This window comes from Semicossyphus pulcher, unplaced genomic scaffold (genome assembly GCF_022749685.1).
Source record: "Semicossyphus pulcher isolate SPU_LCO1_2020_fin unplaced genomic scaffold, fSemPul1.0.p SCAF_3, whole genome shotgun sequence".
In the NCBI taxonomy this organism is placed as follows: domain Eukaryota; kingdom Metazoa; phylum Chordata; class Actinopteri; order Labriformes; family Labridae; genus Semicossyphus; species Semicossyphus pulcher.
In genome coordinates, this window is record NW_027211704.1 from 11,710,323 (window position 1) to 11,730,643 (window position 20,321).

Sequence of the window (20,321 nt, forward strand, 5' to 3'; positions counted from 1 at the left end):
AGGCGGCCTGGTTTGATGAATCACGTTTTGGCCAATCGAGCATCTCTGGGTGCCAAACATCGGAGGTCTAGTGGAGTCCATGCCTCGACGGGTCAGCGCTGTTTTGGCGGCAAAAGGGGGACCCACACAATATTAGGCAGATGATCATAATGTTATGGCTGATCGGTGTATCTTTTGTGTTCTTCCTCATATTCATCATCAGAGGTCTCTCTTCATGAATGAGGTGGCGTTTGGTTTAATCCATAGCCTTTTAAAAATATATATATATTTTTTTACATGTTTAAAGATGAGGATCTACAATGTTAAATGCAGTGCTGAAATCCAGTCACACTGCACTGACAACCCGAGAATCATCAATCCTCTTTAACCAGTTGTCAGCAGTGTGAGGGATGACAAAGTGAAATATGCATGACTTATGTAAAACGTGTAATATTGAGGGATATTTTGGGAAATTGACTGTCTTTGTCTCTTTTTCGCCCCAAAGCTTTATTTGAATGACAAGAAAAATGCTGCCGCCGTTGCACAAGCTGTGATTTCATCCATGCACAAAAAAAAAAAATGTGTCAAGCATATAATTTTCTGCCTCTCTGTCTTCATCCTCCTCAGAGGCTATGCAGTGGCCAGCAGCAGTGATGACAGAATGAATGAACCTCCAACCTCTCTGGGTCTGGTGCCACATCAGGTTAGAAACACACACACACACACAAACACACACACACACACACATGGAATTTTAAAGGTCACTTAGAGGACGCTGTGTGCCTATTCACCTTGCTACTTACCGTCCACCTCTAATGTACAGTACGCTGTTAGTCATTACCATAAGGCATATGGCATAAGATGACATTTCTGAAGTGGCCTCTTTCTCTCTGTTCTTGCACACTTATTCTAATGGGGTTATTATATAAATAAACGGTTCGAAACAACATTGTGTTACCCATTCTATAACGTTTGGGTTTATTTTTGTCACTTTCAGAGAAGTTAAAGATGTAATCTCGAAGATTATTGCCTCTAATGGCGATAAACGGTAATTGCGGAAGGTCCACGGTTGGCTCCGGTTGTAACTCTTGATATCCTCGCTGACGGTCGCTTTCCTTGCCTTCCTTTGCCTTCATCTGAGCGTTGAATTTGTTTGTTTTTCTTTGGATTTTCACTTATTTGTGAAGTTGTATCTGTAGTCATCGATCTTTTCTTTGTTTGTTCAGCCATAGTAGATTACTGTTTACTCGCAACACTTGCAGAGACCAGAAAAGCAGCTGCTTAGCTCCGCCTACCCTCCCTGGCAGACCAACCGCTGCTGGGTGATGGAAAACGTGTCACTAATCTTCGAGATTAAACTCAGTTAAATCTTCATGAATGAGGTCATAGTTTGGGTTGTTTTTGAACTGGACTGCATTAAACTGAACTGTTCCCAGTCCTGGTGGCTGGTCTCAGAGCAGGTGTATGCAGCTCACTGGGCTGGCCTGCTTACACACTGCCTGCGGTTGTGAGGCCAGTTGGATGTGCTGCCAAATTCTGGGACACCGCATTGGAGGCGGATTATGGTTGTGAAATGCAAATTCAAATCATGGGCAACAGCTCTGATGGATATTCCTGCCAATTGCACACTCCCTCAAAACTTGCGTCATCTGTGGAATTGTGTTATGTGATGATACAGGACATCGCAGAGTGGCGCTCTGTTGCTGCCAGCCTGAGGCAAAACTGTGTAATAGACATGCTGTCAGCATCAGCGTCTTAATTTGCCATACCTGTCAGGTGGATGGATTATCTTAGGACAGGAGACATGCTTACTAACAAGGGTTCGAACAAATTTAGTGAACAAAATGTCAGAGATATAAGAAGTATGGCAGCAAAAACAAGTGTTGCATTGATATTTTGTTTGTACTGTACCTCCCGAGGTTGTGAATCCTTCATTTACACACAGTAAACACTGCAGACAAGGTACTTTTTACAAGGACGATGTGAATGTTTTGAAGTATTTGACCGGATGTTGCTAAAGGAGGCTGGTTGGTTGATTATGTTTGACCTTCTGTTCTTGGTTGGATATCTACTTTTCAGCACTTCCACAAGCTGCATTTCTCCAAGACAGCAATTCTGAAAAGGTCGAATGTACACAGAACAAACAGAAAGACAAACCATTATGATGTAGGGCAGCGCAGTATAACTGTATTTATTTTATTTAACCTTTTAAATCCATAAATCTGTATTTTAGTTTAGTTCCTCAGTGCGTGCTTTACTGACCGAGCAGACTGAGTTCTCCTGCCATGCCGGCAGTTCATGCACAAGGTCCTATGCACTTATATTTAAGGCTGCTATTTCTCTCAAAGCTAGTATACAATTTAAGCAGCTCAGGCAGAGACTTAACATCCAATCTGAAATAGACTGGATATCTTTGGACCACCTACTATGTCAAATGACAGCGCTGGTGCCTGAGAACCAACAGATTTTGCAGCTTTGCCCGAGCTTTACACCAGAGAAAGAGGACAACTTGACTTTGTTTGTGTTGCAGTTAATTTATGCATAGAAGTTAGGTGTGTGAAATGCATCATATTGATATCCATCCTTCTAACTGTGCCTTTGAGCTAAATTAACACCTCCGACTGTGTGACAACAATTAAAAATGATTGTGAGGATTGACAACGATGCCTTTAATTTCCCAACTGTTGCTTTGCATCACAATTTAGTACAAAGAAGTTTACTAATTTAATCCGTCAGTGTGTTTGATATAAAGGATCCAACAAAAACAAAACAAAGGATTCTTAATGAAGACCATATACCATAAAACCAATCAGGTTAAGGCAAGATAGAGTACATTGCATTATGAGAATACATCTTATTCTGTCTTTTATGTATAGGGATAATCAAAAGTAAAATGGGCCGAGGATAATACCTTGTGGTACACCATAATAGATCAGAGCTAGGTTTGAAGTGCTGCAGTTTTGGAGAACCAAATTAATTCAGACTTTAAGTCAAGTGGGTGATCCCAGTCAAGTTCAACTCAGTGCTCCACATATAAACACATACTGCGGGACTTGGCTGTGTGATAGCGCTGAAAGAACTGTGGAAAAGAACGGCGAGTTCACTTGTTGTTTTTTGGATGATTTAGGAGTGGCCACTGTGTGTGTTTGTTCTAAAAGATCCTTTCCACATACAAACAAAAAAATATATATTAAGAAACTTAGTGACTGTCTTAAAGATTGATTAACTTCGCAAATTCCTAATATTTAGTGGATTTCTTTAACTTATAGTTGATATGTTTAAAACTGTGATTACAAAAGACCAGAAACACAGAGAAGAATATCATGTTGAATCGGGAAAAAAAAGTTTTCTGCTGACCGAGACCTGGAGGGCAGCCGCTTTTCAAAGCATGATCAGCTGATTGAACTAATAATGATATACTGCAGACTGGAGGGGTCACCAAATGAAAGAGGACCAGATGATCTGCAGCTACCCGAGCTGTGCCCTTTTGCTCACTGAATGTCGCCACATACTCAAGTATCTCACCACCTCCATTTGCAGCATCATCAGCATTCATCACCCTGACAATTTGAATCTCTGCCATTTGCTTGACACCTCTGCAGCTCGTGGTATTTCAACAAAATAATCTGGAGGAAAGTGGGCATGCAAATGAACTGTTGTCTGTGCGTGTGCGTGTGCGTGTGCCTGTGCGTGTGCGTTTGGGTGGAGAAAGAGGGTGAAGATAAGGTGACAAGATAATGATGACCAGACAGAAAGAAATGCAGGATGAATAATATGCATTAGGATATTAACACTATATATGTGTGTGCGTAAGTGTGTGTCTGCGAGTGTCTGTGTGTGTCTGTGTGTTTGTCTAGTTTTTGTAAATATTAATAATATAATGCCTTTTTCTTCAGCAGTCTTGGCTAAAGCAACACACTGCTGCTGAATAGTTTGAAGCTGCAGGCTGTCTTTTCTGTGGCGCCACAGTGACCACTTGTGGTGGTTTACAGAAACTTCATGATATTTTATCTATTTACAAGTGACTGAACAAGTGCTAATGTGTGACTCCATGTTTTGGGGTGCTAGAACCATTGCTTCTTTATGCATTTGTGCAGTTGTCACCTCTTTGTACATTGCAGAGCTGTGTGAGGGCACTCAACCCTTCGGCCCTGTGAGAGTGGTGATGGAATCAACTCACTGCAATCAGGTGTGTGTGGCACTGATTGGCTTTGATTAAGCCCAGGTGCGGGGAGTCTTCATATACCCTGAGTCTCCAGTGCCCTGTGCTGACTCATTATCTCACCTTCAGAGGTAGTGAGAGGTTCTCCATGTGGCTGCTCTAGTTGTCGGTGTATCTGCAAACACCAACTCAGAACTTTGTGTGTATTTGTTGTCAATTGCCTGTTTCCCAGGGAATCATTTGGGGTGCTGGAGAGTTTGTGTGACTCCAGCCTTTTGGGTTATCAAAGGCCTCCCGGGCAGCCTTTGCCTTTAGCTTCGAGTTTTCTGGGTCTCCTGGACAATTTTGGTTTTGAGTCAGCTGCTTGGCAGCGATGATTTAGTTAATCATTTTAGTGCTTTATTTCATTAAGGAAGCCTGTAGCGGCTCTATACAGTTTCGTTGTCTTTTTCCTCCCGTTTCCAATCTATCGCTACTGCGATTTTGTGGTTATCCCTCTGGGATAACTTTGAGACACCCCTGGGTCTGCACCTGCTTCCCCCCCTTTCCTGACGAGCTGTGTTGTGTGGTATTGACACTTTTAACTTTTAAAGCTCCGTCCATTAAACTTCAGTGTTTTCTGTGATCATCTCTTAAATCCATAGTAATTCCCTGTGCTTGTTGTGGGTTACATTAATGTGTCTGACCCAGAGGCGTATCCTTCTGGCCAGTGATTCATAGCCGCTTACCGGACAACAAACGATACAGAAATTCTTTTGTACCTGCAGTTATCAACTGCAACACAAAGCTGAAAGATGATGCTCATCTCCAATGCATGCCGCTTTCAGCTTTATGAGTGTGTGGGCTAATGTGTGTGTAGCGTATAAGCACTTTAACCTGACCTTCAGATTGCTTATACTTGGTACTATTTTTGATACTATGATGATACTTGTTTTTCTAACCTTTCAATGTTATCCTTTGAATCGGTATCGCTGTGATGTCCTGTGTTTATCTCTTGTACTCACTCTCCTGTCGGCACAACAGATTTACCCTTAGGTATTAAGAAAAAGGCTTGAACCTTTAAATCCAACAAATCAATGTATTTTTCAACAGTTTTTGAAAGTTAAAAAGGCTGCTGATATAACATTATACTATATAAAATGTACTCAGCTGAGCCTCATATCACAAATTTGCCTCAAAAACATGTGAGTCTGTAAATCATATGACACCCTCAGTCCCTAAATACTTAATTAAGATAATTATATACTCAAAATTAAACCCAGAACAACTCATCATAGGGATCATCAAAAGTAAAGTGGGCCGAGGATAACGCCTTGTGGTTCACCACAACAGATCACAGCTTGATTTGAAGTGCTGCTGTTTTAGAGAACCAAATGCATTCAGACTTTAAGTCAAGTGGGGTCACAGTCAAGTTCAAACTCAGAGCTCAATATATAAACACATAATAATAAGTATGAGAACTGTAGAAAAGAAGGTAAAGTTCATTTGTTGTTTTTTGTTGTTATTTGGGAGTAGCGTTTGTGTGTGTATGTTCTAATTGATCCTTCTCATAAACCAAATACAAAAAATGATTTAAGATACTTAGTGGCACTTTAAAAGGTTGATGAACATTTCCTATATCTTATAGTCAGTGGACTTTTTTTCACTTATAATTGATGTGGTTTAAAAAACAAACCCAAAAGCCTGTAAGTCTGTACAACAAATGACTCCTTCAATACTTAATAAGGATAATGAAATGCTCAAAATCAGACCCCAAAATAACTTTTTAAATGTGCAAAACAGAGAGAAGTATCTGGAAGAGCAACAGAAAGGGGATCTATATTCTAGGACAGACACACACACAATAATGTTGTTGGTACAAAGTAGTGAAAAAACTTAATTATGAACTATCAGCATGAGAAAATTCACAGGCCATAATATTAACAGTGACAATAATAGATCTTTATTCTAGTTGTTCAGTATGTGAACAAAGGCAACAGCATGGTTGACTCTTAAACTCTATATGCTCTCTATGAAGGCTGTGCGTGTAATATAGAGCCACTTCTCTGTGTAAGTCCATCTCACACGCCCACGCTTATCCTTTGGTGTGACTCACTCGTCCACTCACCCCTTCATTTGCGATTTCATCCACCGGACATGTTGGCTCTGCCAGTTTTCTTCTCACATATCTGCACTGGCTGTTACCGCAGTTAGTCTTCAGTCCCTCTGTCACTTTTTATTCCTCTCCTCTTACGTCCTTGAGTCGTCCAATTTTAATTGGAATTATCAGCACGCAGATTGAAGGATAAAACAGGCCAAAGGAAGCGAAAGAAATGAGCCTCCAGCTAAGACTCTTTTGCAAAGAAATTGGATTTCTTTTTTTTTGCAAGATGAAGCCCTGCTCTGTAACTTTGTCATTATTAGTCACACAGTGTGAGACGTCTATCTTCTCCTGATAGCCGTAGGTTAGCACACAGCCTTAGCAAAGCGCAAACAAGGCCCTGTGAAGACTAATTCACATGCAGGTGCATGACGATGTCTTAAAATTTGCAGCCAAATATCCCAACTAAGAACAGAAACCTCTTCCACCTTTGTTCACTCACTGTGCATTATGCAGCCTTTTCTTACAACAGAGCGATATTTCTTTTCTGTTTCATTATCAGATAATTATGGTGAGGAGGCCGTTTGGTGCGCTGGTACCTGCGTCACCAGGAAACATAATGGCTTGAGCTTTTATTTAAAGCAGGAAGATGTGGGTGTCAGAGAGGAGGGGGGGAAGCGATGAATGGAAAACAGTTGTGATGAAAAGCGTGTGACGCTAAAGTGTGTGTGTGTGTGGGGGGGGGTCTTTCGACAGTCATCAAGGTAATTAGCCGTAATAACTGCAGCCACAAATAGGAGTGAAAGCCTTCAGGGGAGAGAAAATGTTTTCAGGAAAAGGTTGCAGCCTCTCGAGCACCAGAGGGCGCTCTCAGCATGATTTTAAATCGTAGAGTCAAACCGCCTCAATAGTTTCAAGCCCCTGATTTCATGTTTACTACTTTACTACTGTTATGTTAGCTTCACGTACAACTTATAAACATATCAAGGCAACTTTTTCCTCACAAATACTTTCTGTCCAAATCAACTCATTTAGAGCTTATTGAGTGTTGTCATCATGTTGTGTCTCTTTATGGTTACAGATCTTTGTTCTTGTGTTCACATAATTCAAAGTTACGGTGTTGATAAATGACATAAATGGGGGTTTGATGGCTTATAGTGCAGCAGTTTCATGTCATGTTTTTGACGTGTTCATTTCTCTTCCACAGATCCGAGGTTTTCTGTCGAGGTTCGACAACGTCCTGCCCGCCAGCCTGGCCTTTGACAAATGCACCGCCTGCTCCCCCATTGTAAGTAGCACACACTGTAACGGACTAGCTTAAAATATGTGCTTTTAAATTCCAGTTTACTTGCGAGAAATTCTTTCCACGGTGAAGTCTTTCAGAGTTAGAACTTTGCGTTGAACCGCGAGTTGCAGCCTTAGCAGAAATACGGGGATTCCCATCGCTCCCATTTCTGCATTGTTGAGTCAGTGGAGCTGTGTTGAAATGTCGTTCCTTGAGGAATACTGAAAGCACACACACACACAAGCTCACACACACACGCACACACAGACACAGAGGAAAGCTGGTAAAGCCATATGGTAGCAATCAGGCAGCAGTTGCTCATTGATGTCAGTGACTGTCGTTTGAGGGGAATTAGCTCCCACCACTGCAGTGTGTGTGTGTGTAAGCGTGTGTAAAGATGGGTTGTTGAAGGGTCCCCTTATCAGCCAAGTGAGGGTGGTACAAATCGCCTTCTTGTCTTTTTCACCGTGTTGCCATTGGTCTACAGCCAACTGGCCAATCATTGCCCCAGGTGGCCCGGTGGTTAGCTGTATCCAGCGACCTGATTGGTTACGTTAGTGTAAGACCAGCCGGGGGGGGGGCAAGTTAGAGAGGGAGAAAGTTAAAAAAAAAAAAAGAGGAGAAAAGTAAGAAGGGGGGGGGAGTAAAGAGAGGAAGTGCAGGGCTGAAGAAAGGGTGTTGTGATGAGTGGAGGGCTGGTTCACTCTCTCTTTCTCCCCTGATCTCAATGCAGTCTTTGTGTCTATAAAGAGGTCATAAAGCCCCAGATCTATCACTTTCATGTGAAGACAGAGTGAGTGAGACACAGGGGGAGAAACCAACAGGCAGAGGGGGGGAGGGAAGCGGGCTGGCTTGTACTTAAAAAAAAAAACTAAAAAAAAGTTCTCTCCACCTACGCTGCCTTTGAAAAAAACCCCCCCAAAAAACGAAGAAGTTCCAGCCCATCTTGAGGTGTCATGTTTCTGCCCGTGTGACTGATGAGATTATTCGGTCTGCACGGAGGGTTCATGAGGTTTGACAGGGATTGGCTGAAGCCTGTGTAGTCGGGAACAATGAACAACACGAGTTAGGAAAGACGATCCTTTGCTGAGGAAGGGATCTAGGCTGTGTAGTGAAATTGGTGAATATGTTTTGATTCCCTAAATCCCACCCACACACATTTTCCCTCTCTGTTTTGCATCTGCTTATCTGACTTTAACTCTTTCTTTTCCCCCGGCCTACTTCTGAACCTCTCTCTCTCTTTTCCTCTCCTCCGTCTTACCTTCCCTCCTTCCTTTCCTCCCTCCCCCATATCTCTCCTTCCTTTGTGTGTGCCTCTATCCATCTACCAGTCCACTGTAGTGTGTGTGTGTGTGTGTGTGTGTGTCTTTGTCCTCTGCATGTGTGTGAGTGAGCGAGTGCATGTCTGTGTGTGTGTGTGTGTGTGTGTGTGTGTGTGTGTGTACTCCTGCCGCAGTCAGCTGTGTGCTGCCAGGTCACTATGGAAACAAAACAATTCAGCCCCTGTCTGGGCTGGAGCAGTTCCTGTAGAGTTGGAGCTTTTCACTGTGTGTGTGTGTGTGAGTGTGTGCATTTCCTAACTCTTTTCTGGGGCTGAAAGCCAATAAAACTACACGCCAGAGAGTAAATCACAGCTGACGTGGCTTTGTCTTAAACTGTGCCAGACACCTCTTACTACAAATACTTTTACTAACACTACCAAATATGCTAACACTATAAATAGCAAAACATTTCTTACATTTGTAAGGCAGAGACGTCTCAAAACGACTCTGGTTCAACTCAGGAATATAACACAACATACACTCACCGGCCACTTCATTAGGTACACCTGAAAAATCTAATGTAATCCAATACACCAGCTCATAAGGTCTGCTTTTGTGTTGCCTGTAATCTACAGGCTTTTTTCTAAGCTGTCATAGAGGTGTTAATTCAATTATATTTCAGCGTCAAGGTTATAATTGGTGGTGGGGCTGTACTGAGCTGCATTATATTCAGAGGGGTTTCTAATACTCCTTTGCCCCTCTCATGTATGTAAATTAGAGACACACATTCAGGTCAACACCACCTTTAACTATGACCTCAGTAATAAACATCTTTGAATTTACACACTTCAGACTCTCAACAAAACAAGTCAACACAAACTAAACTTCATAAAAGCAGAATCCATGGCAGAGCTGTTGTATTGAACTGCATTAGATTGTACAGGTGTACCTAATGGAGTGGCCGGTGAGTGTATATGTATTATGGGGTTATGTAGATAAGCAAAGAACATATAGATCTAGTTGAATATTTTACAATGTTACAATTTCATTTAGCAGACGCTTTTTTCCAAAGCCACGTTCATCTGAGAGTTAATGACACTTCCACATGAGACTGTAGCAGTCGGGGATCAAACCGCCGACCTTCCGTTTGAGAGGCGACAACTCTACCACAACTTTACACATCTTTTCTGCTAAATTGAAATATTGTACTTTTTATTCCATTGCTTTTATTTGACATCTAGTTACTTTGAAAATATGATTTCCCACAAAACGCAATCAGTGTGTAGAATTTTAGTGTTTATTTTTCGGCCTTTTATACCTTTATTGACAGAGACAGGGCAGTGGATAGTGTTGGAAACAGGGGAAGAGAGAGTGGGGGCATCGAGTGCTGTAGCCTCTAGCCCTTTAACACTGCGGTTCCGCCTCAGTGCCGTAACGAAGCTCCGGCCTCATGCCACCTTTCTCATTTTACACTGGACCAGACAACGCCTGCGTAAAGCCGCCGCAGTGTTTGTTTTTAAAAGCGTTCCGGCGTTACGGAAGCCAAACGTGCGAGATGTGTAAACAAACAGCGCGTGCTTCAAATACACACACACGGCGCTGTTCCGCCCGGCCGGCTCTGCTGTTTACACTGACCAATCGCCTCTGTTACTACCTGCGATGCCGGCTCAGAGGCGGAATGACTTCACCCCACCATTACGCCTCCGTGCGCTTTACATAGAGAGGCGTAATAATCCCGCCTTGAACTGGCAGTGTAAAAAGGGTGTCTGTAAATGAGTTGCGTGATTTAACCGCTGAGCTAAACCACCGACCCGAGTGTTTATTCATTTTAATATCTTACTTTTTTACTCCACTTCACTTTACCTGATAGCTTTGGTTACTAGAGAGAAGTGTTTCTCACATGACAAACTGGGCACGCATACGATCGTACAGAGTATGAGGCATTGCTATAGATGAAACGATCCAACAGTATATAAGAAATTAAATTAACACAACTTTAAACATCTGCAGCTGTAAAATTAAAACACACATCAATGCAGCAGTAATAAATACAAAAACATGTAATACTTAATTTAAACCTGGATAACTGATAATGATCAAAATGAATCATCTTATGTCAAAGAATGTAAATATTTCATTAAGTGTGCAGGTACCTCTCTATTGTATTTAGTCGACCTTTGTAATCAGCATTTATCCATTTAAAATGTATGAATGTAAAAACCTTGCTAAAGAAAAAACCCTGATTAAGAATATTTAAGTATTTACAGTAATTTAGGATTGTGTTACATTATTTGTACCACTGAAACGATGGCTCAGAATGATGTCGGAAGCAGAGATTATTTACTTAATTATATTTAAAAACTGCCCTGCTCTTTGCATTTATAACAGCCATTTGTTTTTCACACAAGATGCACACACAATTACTGAAAATGTCTCATTACATAACTCATTGTCCAATATAAAACTGTCAGTATATTCTTCCCTATTTGCTCTTTTTAACACATAGAGATGACACATACGTGTTGCACGTAAACCACAGGGGGTTAACTACACAACCTTTACGAGCTCTGCTTCCTGGGAAGTGCGCTGATTCTCTGAAATACCAAGGGGCCTGAGTGGTAACTTAATGAGTCAGTATGGAGGTTATATATGTGTGTGTGTGTGTGTGTCTAACCTGGCGAGTTGACTGTACATGTTAACAGGGGAAGTCGAAGCCACTGAGTCACCAGGATGTGTTTACTCATAATACTCAGGAGCAGTCAGTGTAACATCAAAGGAAAACCACTAACAGAGAGCCTCTAAGCATTTCATTGATTATTGTGCTTCAGTGGAAAAACACACAAAGTGTCAGATTAAACCAAATTAGTGTCTTACCAAATATACTGCTTCTGTTAGAGCTCAGTCAGTTACAAAACTGTTATTTATGTGAACAACTTAAATTAAGACCCTTTAGGCGACCAGGAGAACAGACATAAACAGTCTATAATGTTTGATACTTCCCGTTAACATCCACAGTATGGATCTGCAAACAACTTCAAAGAGAAGACATCACCGCTGTCAAACAGAGCTCGATGTTGAGGATTAATGTGGCTCCGTAAGGAAGGAAGTTAAAGTGCACATGTACATGTGTGAAAACATGTGTGCAGCACACCATCTCATCCAGATGTTGATGACTATTAGCAGCAGCAACAGCATGCACAGCATCAGTTCTGTGATTTACGGCGTATTTCCCACAAATTTGTCAAAGTGCATTTTGAATGAAGTCAGGCTTCAATGTTTCGCTTTACTGTCAAGCTTTCTTAGCATCGTAAGGAGATTCTTTAGTAATTATTTCTTCTCTTAAAGTAATAACCTTGAAGATTTTCGGTCTCTATCTATCGCCAAATGAGGTAACACAATGGTGATTGAGCCTATGGCCCACTGATGAAAGCCTTTGCTGGGTGCCTGGTGCGACTTTCGTGGAAAAAATCGCAAGCGGCTGCTTTTCCGGTCTCTGCAAGTGTTGCGAGTAAACAGTAATCTACTATGGCTGAACAAAGAAAAGATCGATGACTACAGATACAACTTCAAAAATAAGTGAAAATTCAAAGAAAAATAAACAAACTCGACGCTCAGATGAAGGCAAACAGTCTAAAAAGGAAAGCGACCGTCAGCGAGGAAAATGAAATTACAACCGGAGCCAACCGTGGACGTCACACATGCAACACTGTCTGGATATCTGGGAAGTGTGCTCCTGCAATTACCGTTTATCACCATAGGTGCCGCCAAAGAGAACAAAACTGAGATCTTGGAAGCCCTTAGCAGACATGCATCCATACATTTTATTTACTCCCGTGATAACGAGTAATTCCCAGTTGTGTTCTCGACTTATTTATTTCATTATCTCGAGATAACAACGCTGCACCACCGTAACGTCAGATGATCATAACTCGTATCCCCAGAGTTGCAAAAGCACAAAACAAACATAGAAATAGTTTTAACTTACCTCATTAGTGTGGGCGATGGCAGCATGGCACGTCCTGGTCTGTAAAACACAGTATTGTTTTGTCTTTGAGATCGCCAGAAAATTAGTAAAACACTTTTTTATCTTGAGATAACGAGAAGAATCAGTCGAGATCTCGGATAAAAACAGCCAGAAATTACTTGTTGTCATGGGAAAATAGAGTAAATAATATGTATGGATGCATGTCCGCTCAGGGCTTCCGTAGAATACAACTTATATTCACATTTTTGTTGTTTCAAGCTCCTTCCTTTTTGTTACATGATGTCACTAAAACTGAGCTCTAGGACTGGAAACTGTGGAAGTCATGGTTTTGTTTGTCTAATCAACATAAGTGAATGATGTAAGTGTGTGTAGCTGTGTGTATTGCTCCGACTGACTTTACTGACATTATCACAAGATCACCACAGTTATCATGTTGCCTCCGTGTCATGAGCAGCTATATTTCAACAAAGTGGTTTTTAGCCGTTGGCGTCTCATGTAACGGATCCCATGCGTGGAAGTGGAGAATCAAAGAAATAAAAGAGAAGGAAGGAAAGAAAAGAGAGGTTGAAAAGATGAACGAGGGACACGTCAGTGTGTATTGTGTGCGGTGTGTCTGGCTCCGAGGCTAGACGCCAGGTCAGTCTGCGAACACACACACACACACACACACACGAATGCACAGGCATTGACTCAGTGTGTTGATGTCTGAGGCGGAGGTAACCCTACACCTGCAGAGGAGGGTCTGTGGGTGTCCATGAAAGGCTTGGCCAAGCCTAGGAAGGTAGACAAGAGGGCGGAGGATCTGTGTGTTCTCTGTGATGTGTGTGTTTTGGAAAGAAGGTGTGGGGTTTTGAAGTCAGTACTGGTAGGAGACCAAGGTAAACATTTGGGTGTGATTGAGGAGGTGATGAGTTGTGGTGTAACACGGGTTGTGCATGTGGAGCAGAGTGACAAAGGTGCATTATTATTCCCGTTATCTGGTTTGGAGAGACATTCCCCTTCCCATCTCGTAATGCGTTTGATTTAAGTGGACACTCTACTCAAGTCGTGATGCATTAGCATGACTCAGCCCTCCCAGCTCAGGCTTACCCATCAGATTCAAAATGGACTTTCACCAAGGATGACACTTTTAGTGGAGGAAAAACACTTAAAGAAGCGTCTAAGACAAGATGGTTTATTCACTCTAAAGATTAAGAGGTGCATTAATGTTGGAGAACCGTTTTTATCCTTGTGACTTTAGTCAGACATTTGCAGTTACAACACTTGAACAACTTGGAAAAAGTTTTGAAAGGGTCATCACCTCCCCTGCAAGCGCAGTCGACAGGTTCAGCTTGATGCTTGAGGACACATTGTCAGGATTTCCTCTCAAGTATCTTTTATTTAACTCTTGCTGTAGTGCAAATGTATAGCATTTATAGAAAGGTGCCTCAGTAACATATGAACGACCTCCATAAAGAGCAGATGTTCCAAATCACTAAGAAATAATTGTTATGCTGCTTAACTTGGATTGATGTCTCATTGATGTCACTAAAAAGTAGACGCGTAAAACAGTCTCCACAATATGATGCTTAACACACAGCTTGGATCTAGACGATGACATCATTTCCTGTAGTGGGAATGTTACAGTTAGAATGAATGTATTGTTACCGTAGCAATAGACAAAACATTTCCTGTAATGACTTTGTCCACGTTGTTTCCTTTTGCCCAGGTGCTGGACCACTACGAGAGGGAAGGATTCAACTTCCTGTCCAAGGTTTTTAATTCCTCCCACTCGTTCCTTGAAGACCTGACCGGGCTGACACTGTTGCACCAGGAGACACAGGCTGCGGAGGTAAATCACACACACCTATGCAGTGTGAACATGTACACTGATAAAAACATGATGTGACACTCAAGGCGCACACAACACTGTTTAGTAGAGAGCTCAGAGTGTTAGCTTTTCTATCACCCTAGTGAGAAAATGTTCTTGATGTTTATCTATCTTGCATCTCTTCTATATTTGACCGGTGTTGTTCGGTGTTTGGGAAAAGAGAAACTTTGTCCTGAGTGGAGAAACAACAGCCTTTATACAGAGCTTCCAACATGGCATTTGCTAGTTGTGCCCTCTGCCGGCAAGTTCAGGAGAAGGGATTAGGTATGGTGCAAATCAGGTGGGCAGAATGTTGTCGCTGCCAGCCAGCAAACCAAAGACCTGCTGGTTGGTAGCAGTGGTCAAGGATGCTGTGTAGCTAAAGAAGCAGACTCTTGGATTGAGGGACTAAAGTTTTGTGCTCTCAGAGGCAAAAACTCTGGATATTGACTCAAAGTCCGTCAGACCATCTGAGCTGAGAGCCTTGTCAATTTTTGTAGATGTCACGATCAAACTGGACAAGGCAGATCAAACTCGCCCTCAGACATTAGACGTTCCGTACCTTTTTGAATGTACCTTCCCATTTTCAAAAATGTGCCCCTACTATTGTAGCATCAAACTGCTGTGCCGTCCAGGTGAATCTGTGTGTCCTAAATGAGCTATGGGCTGATTTTGGAGACTCTTTTCACCCTGCAAGGATCCTGAAGGCATCACAAGACTGTGATTTGACCTCCAAGTCTGAGAGAATTGTATAAAGAAAATGATGGAGAGAATCCATCCTGAAGGTCTGGGAGCGAGTTGCTATCCAAAGTAATAATTTTAAGTGTCTTGTATTTGTTTGCAAAGAAGGTTAGGACGTAATAAAAAGACAAATTAGTGCAGCTACTCATTTGTAGTGAAGCGGGAACCAAGCCTTTCTTGATTTACCAGTGGTCCTGACCTTGGAAGACTTCCAAAGAATATGAGCACACCCTTTGGAACCAAGTGAGAACAAAGAATCACTTCCCTTCACAGTTCTTGCTTCAAACTATGATTGACGTCTTTCAGAGTACATTTGAGTTATTCAATATCCAAGCTTGCTGGGAATGCCTCTGGAGGAGTAGGACATCATGGCTAGGACAATGGAGTTGTGGGTGTTCTTGCTTCTCCTGCTGGAAGATGTCCTGGACCTAAATAAGGGATGGAAAATGGATTGCTAGATAGAGCTTACCAAGGTCCTTCAGGAGCTGAGTAAGCTGTATGACCCTGGGAAATCGTTACAAAACTCCTTATTGAGTTACACAACAGCTTTGTCCTCATTTGAAAATGAAATGCCTTCTGTGAGAATTTTATTAGAGGGATTTCTCAAATTAAACGTTTAATAGCAAATGCACTCTTCTTTTTGTCTAACAAAGCAGACACATTTTGTGCTAATTGTTCTGTTGCCATAGCAGAGCAAAGTTGATGTCTGTGGAACAACAAGCGGCACAAAGTTCCAACAAACAGCCAGAAAAGTCGGTGGTGGAATATGGGTGGTTTTCCTCAAGACTCCCCTCTGACATGAGACAGAGGGGAGTGGAGGGAGAGACAGAAAACGAGTGGGTGTGGGGTTGGGTCTGGGCCTGCCGAGCTGTGGGAAAATCCCACGTACTTTCTCCCCGACTCCTACTCATAACACACAGATGGAGGAGGGGAGCGGAGAAAAAGCAAGAGAGGAAAGAGGAGTGCAGATAAGAGAACAAAGAAGGTAGAAAAGACGAAGTAAAGATAGAATGGATTAAAAAATAGGGCAGGGGATAATCGGTAGTGTAGTTGTAAAAGGGAGGGAAAAAAGGAGCTGTCTTTTCTCCTTCTCCCTCTCCCTATAGCTTTCTCTACCCTTCACGTTTCTTCCCCACCTTCCCTTTTGATGAAGTGTGCTGAAGAGTTTGGCGTAGGTCCTTTTTCTCCGTCAATCAGAAGATGGAGAGATTGTTTTGATTGCTCAGCCCACTAGCGCCAGGAGTCTTAGCGCCTGTTTCCTGTACACAGATTAGCTATTCTGAAAACTACTGCACTTGGAGGACGTCCCCGCAAGTTTTCCAGGAAAGGGACAGAAGTTCTTCTCCCCGCTTGTGAAAGCATGTTATTACTTATTTCATGCGGGAAGCCACTAGAAACAGGCCTCCGGCTTATTTCAGGTCTTGACCTGAGTTTTAAGAAGTAGTGGCCAGAAATAATGAGAATTCTCTGTGTATAAATTAGGGGTTGAAATGGCTTTTATCCACTTTATGGGATGCTTTTTTCTAGTGTACATATTGGAATTTTATATGAGTCATCATTAGATAGTTATTATCAATTACAGTCTTTGCTTTAAGTCACGTTTAGAGAGCTCCTCATCATCGCTTACAATGTTTGCTTACCCTACATCCTTTGTTAAGAAGTCAGACAGACTGTAAGTCTCTGATTGTGAGACTGTGGTAGCCAAAGACTAATTAGAAACGTGTCATATTTACACAATGTTTGCAGTGTACTTGTTATTTATACATTGGCGTCTTCTCTCCCTAAAGCATGGCACTGAATTCATTCCAGGCCGCGTGTATCTGTGTGTGTGTGTGTGTTTGCACGTGCATGTGTATGTAGCCATCCTAAACTATAATCTACGTCACCAAATAGCTGCACTGTGTACTTAAAGCCTATTTTGGGCGACTTTGTAACCTGAGAACTACTTTTTATGCGGTCACCTCTGGGTTTTGGGGAAGTTCAAGTTCGGTAAAGGTTTATACTGACTGAAAGCGTATGTGTGTGTGTGCGTGTGTGAGCATGCACATATCAGTATGAATGGCGTCTTTGTGAGATCAGCCCTGTTGGGATCTCAGACTCCAGCAGCACCATGGCAGGGTGGAAAATGATCTATAAATGTGGCGTCTGGCAGATTAGCAGCATGTATTAGAAAGTTTGTGGAACTTTGCTTTTAGTGTGCAACATGCTGTGTCTTTACCACCATGACACCGTTCATGCTGCGGTTAGGAAAATCAAACATGACAAACCATTGAAAAATATTTATGAGATGATTTGTTCTTTCACTGGATTGTTCCCCTTTTCTTACACTTTGGTATTGTCCAGTTTCCAATCTAAACTGCAGTCCTCGAAATTTCCACTGTCACCATCCAGTATGCAAGTCATAGCTGTGCTTCAAATGTGGTGCTGTCAGGTCTCATAAAGTGACTGTTAGACGCAGATAGCGAGAGACAATAATGGGTGTAACATATAATTTGTTGTCACATTTAATGCATCACTGCAGCACAATGAAGACTTTTGAGTAGAGGCAGTTAAAAAATGTGCGCCGTTACGTTCGTACAATTAATCTAATTGAGACTTCAAAGACACACAGTTGACCTTTCCTAAGACCCGCCCCTTTTCGCTCTCTGCTCCTATAACAGTTCAGTTAGCTTGAACCAGGCAGAGCTTGGTCAACTTTCCTTTTTAATGCTCTTCAAATCCAAATGTATTCATAAAGCAAGTTTAAAAACAACAAAAGTTGACTAAAGAGCTGTACAATTAAACATAATAAACCATGAAAGACAACACATTAAAGGATAACTTCGGGTTTTTTCAACCTAGACCCTATTTTCCCATGTGTTTGTGTGTAAGTGACTAGTGGAGACAACAGTTATTGAAATCGATCCAGTATTCAGGGAGGGAGCACCGGACGGCAGCTGCGAAATGAGATACAATGTAACTCAGTGGAGCACCGGGCATACGCCAATATACATCCACTAGAAGCGCTTGTTTTTGCTACTGACAGGCTCAGATCGTTATAATAAGTGTCTGACAACACTGTGGCAGCCATGCTTCTTTACCTCATGCTCTCTGTTGTTGTCTGTAACCAAGTCTTGCTCACAGACAAGTCTCGCGCTGAAATCTCGCGCGAGACCGTTGTTGTTGCAGGAAGAAGGAGAGAGGCGTGAGAGAAGACGAAGACGAAGAGGGAGAAGTGCTGTTTGTTGTGTTGGAGTACAGAAAGTGTTGCTCAGTGCTATCTAAAAGATTGTCATGGCTCAAAATTTATCTGATTTCTACGATTCACCCCTCTCTCCTTCTTCCTGCAACAACTACGGTATCACACGAGATTTCAGCGCGAGACTTCTCCGTGAGCGAGATGTTGTCTCCACTAGTCACTTACACACAAACACATGGGAAAATAGGGTCTTGGTTGAAAAATCCCGAAGTTATCCTTTAAAACAAAAGACCAATTTAAAGACAATAGGACAATAATAAAGTAGTGATTAAGACCAGTAGGAAAGGAATAAAAAAGGCAACTTTCATGCAGAGCCAAAGGCCAAGGAATACAAGAACTTTTTGACGTTTAATATAAAAACAGGCAATGTGGGGGACAGCCGAACACGTGAAGGCCGAGCGTTCCAGAGCTTTGGACCTGCGACTGAAAAGGCTCGGTCACCCCTGAGCTTCAACTTTAACCTTTGGACAGCCAGAAGCCGCTGGTCTGTGGATCTGAGTGTCCTTGATGAAAGATGTGGTTTTTTAAAAGGTCTGAGAGATAGTTTGGAGCACATACTTAGCTAGACGTGTGCGAGGCTCATTTCTGTTGAAAAAAGAACCAAAGTTTGATGTTTTGAAGATGTTGCTCAGGGAAGTGTGAAAGCCAAACTGGATGCAGAAAAAAAGACAAATAAATCTGACGGACAAGAGCTGTGCTTTCATCATTATCACAGTGTGAGCATCCGTAATAAACACATCACAGAAGTTTGAATTAATCGCAATGAAAAGGAAAAAATTATTTTATATAGACAATCCACGCTTTCTCACTCAGCATGTGAAAATGTTGCCTAATGGATGGAGCCCTGATGGGCCGCGCTTTCACACCATTTTGATGCGATCAGATGAAGCTTAAGCTGTTAGCTACCCTCAGATTAATTGGTGTCAAACACAAACTGCTTTTTGGATTTGTTTTGAATTCAGGAGGGACGTGTTGCAAACACAGTGTGAAGCATGCAGAACAGCAGGTAGACATAGAGAGTTATTGCTAATATGCTATTGCACTTTATATTGTTATTGTAATATAGAACAGCGTAATGGCACATCGCAGAGTTTTCTCGCGCGGGCCTACTTGACACCTTGATTCTGGAGGAAGCGTTGTGTTTATTTCATTGTAAGACGAAATACAAAGAAATATGGTGACACCGTTCCATCGCTTTTGTCCAAAGCGACGTACATCTGAGATTCAATACAACACAAGCAACCAGACGTTACCTGAACTGAACTCACCCTATGTTTCAATTCACAACCATGTAAACAGATGTCAAAGCAGGTAACTGTGTCAAAGAGCAGATGTGGTTATTTTTTTAAAGCTGATTGGCCTTCCTGAGCGTGACCTCACTACGGAGGGCTGGGTCGGACAAATCAACACACACAAAGAGCCTGAAAGGAAGTGTGTGTCTGTACAGGATGTTGTACCTCTCCTCCTCTGCACACCCTCTTACTTAGTAATTAGTTATCCATTAAAATACTGCACATAGTCATCCATATGTGCACGTACAGGGTCTGTCTAATCCTTATTATGTAACATGTAAGAACAGAAGACAGGAGGTTTAAAGTCTCCAAACAAAATCTGAGTATTACATAAACACAATATAAAAGGGCTAAACCATCATATATAGGTTTACTGTTTATTATTAAGTGTTATTTTTTCAAATTCATTAGGTCTACTTTTTTGTTTCTTTTCTCCAGTTCGTGTAGG

General features: G+C 41.9%; 1 protein-coding gene across 1 annotated transcript in view; it reads left to right on the forward strand.

The window, feature by feature from the left end:
- Positions 1 to 20,321, forward strand: part of atg7 (ATG7 autophagy related 7 homolog (S. cerevisiae)) — a 73,955-nt gene that overhangs the window by 25,610 nt on the left and 28,024 nt on the right. Inside the window, exons 16-18 of the mRNA XM_069677893.1 lie at positions 607 to 682; positions 7,429 to 7,509; positions 14,462 to 14,584. Coding sequence (XP_069533994.1) covers positions 607 to 682; positions 7,429 to 7,509; positions 14,462 to 14,584 — 280 coding nt within the window. The remainder of the gene's footprint in view (positions 1 to 606; positions 683 to 7,428; positions 7,510 to 14,461; positions 14,585 to 20,321) is intronic.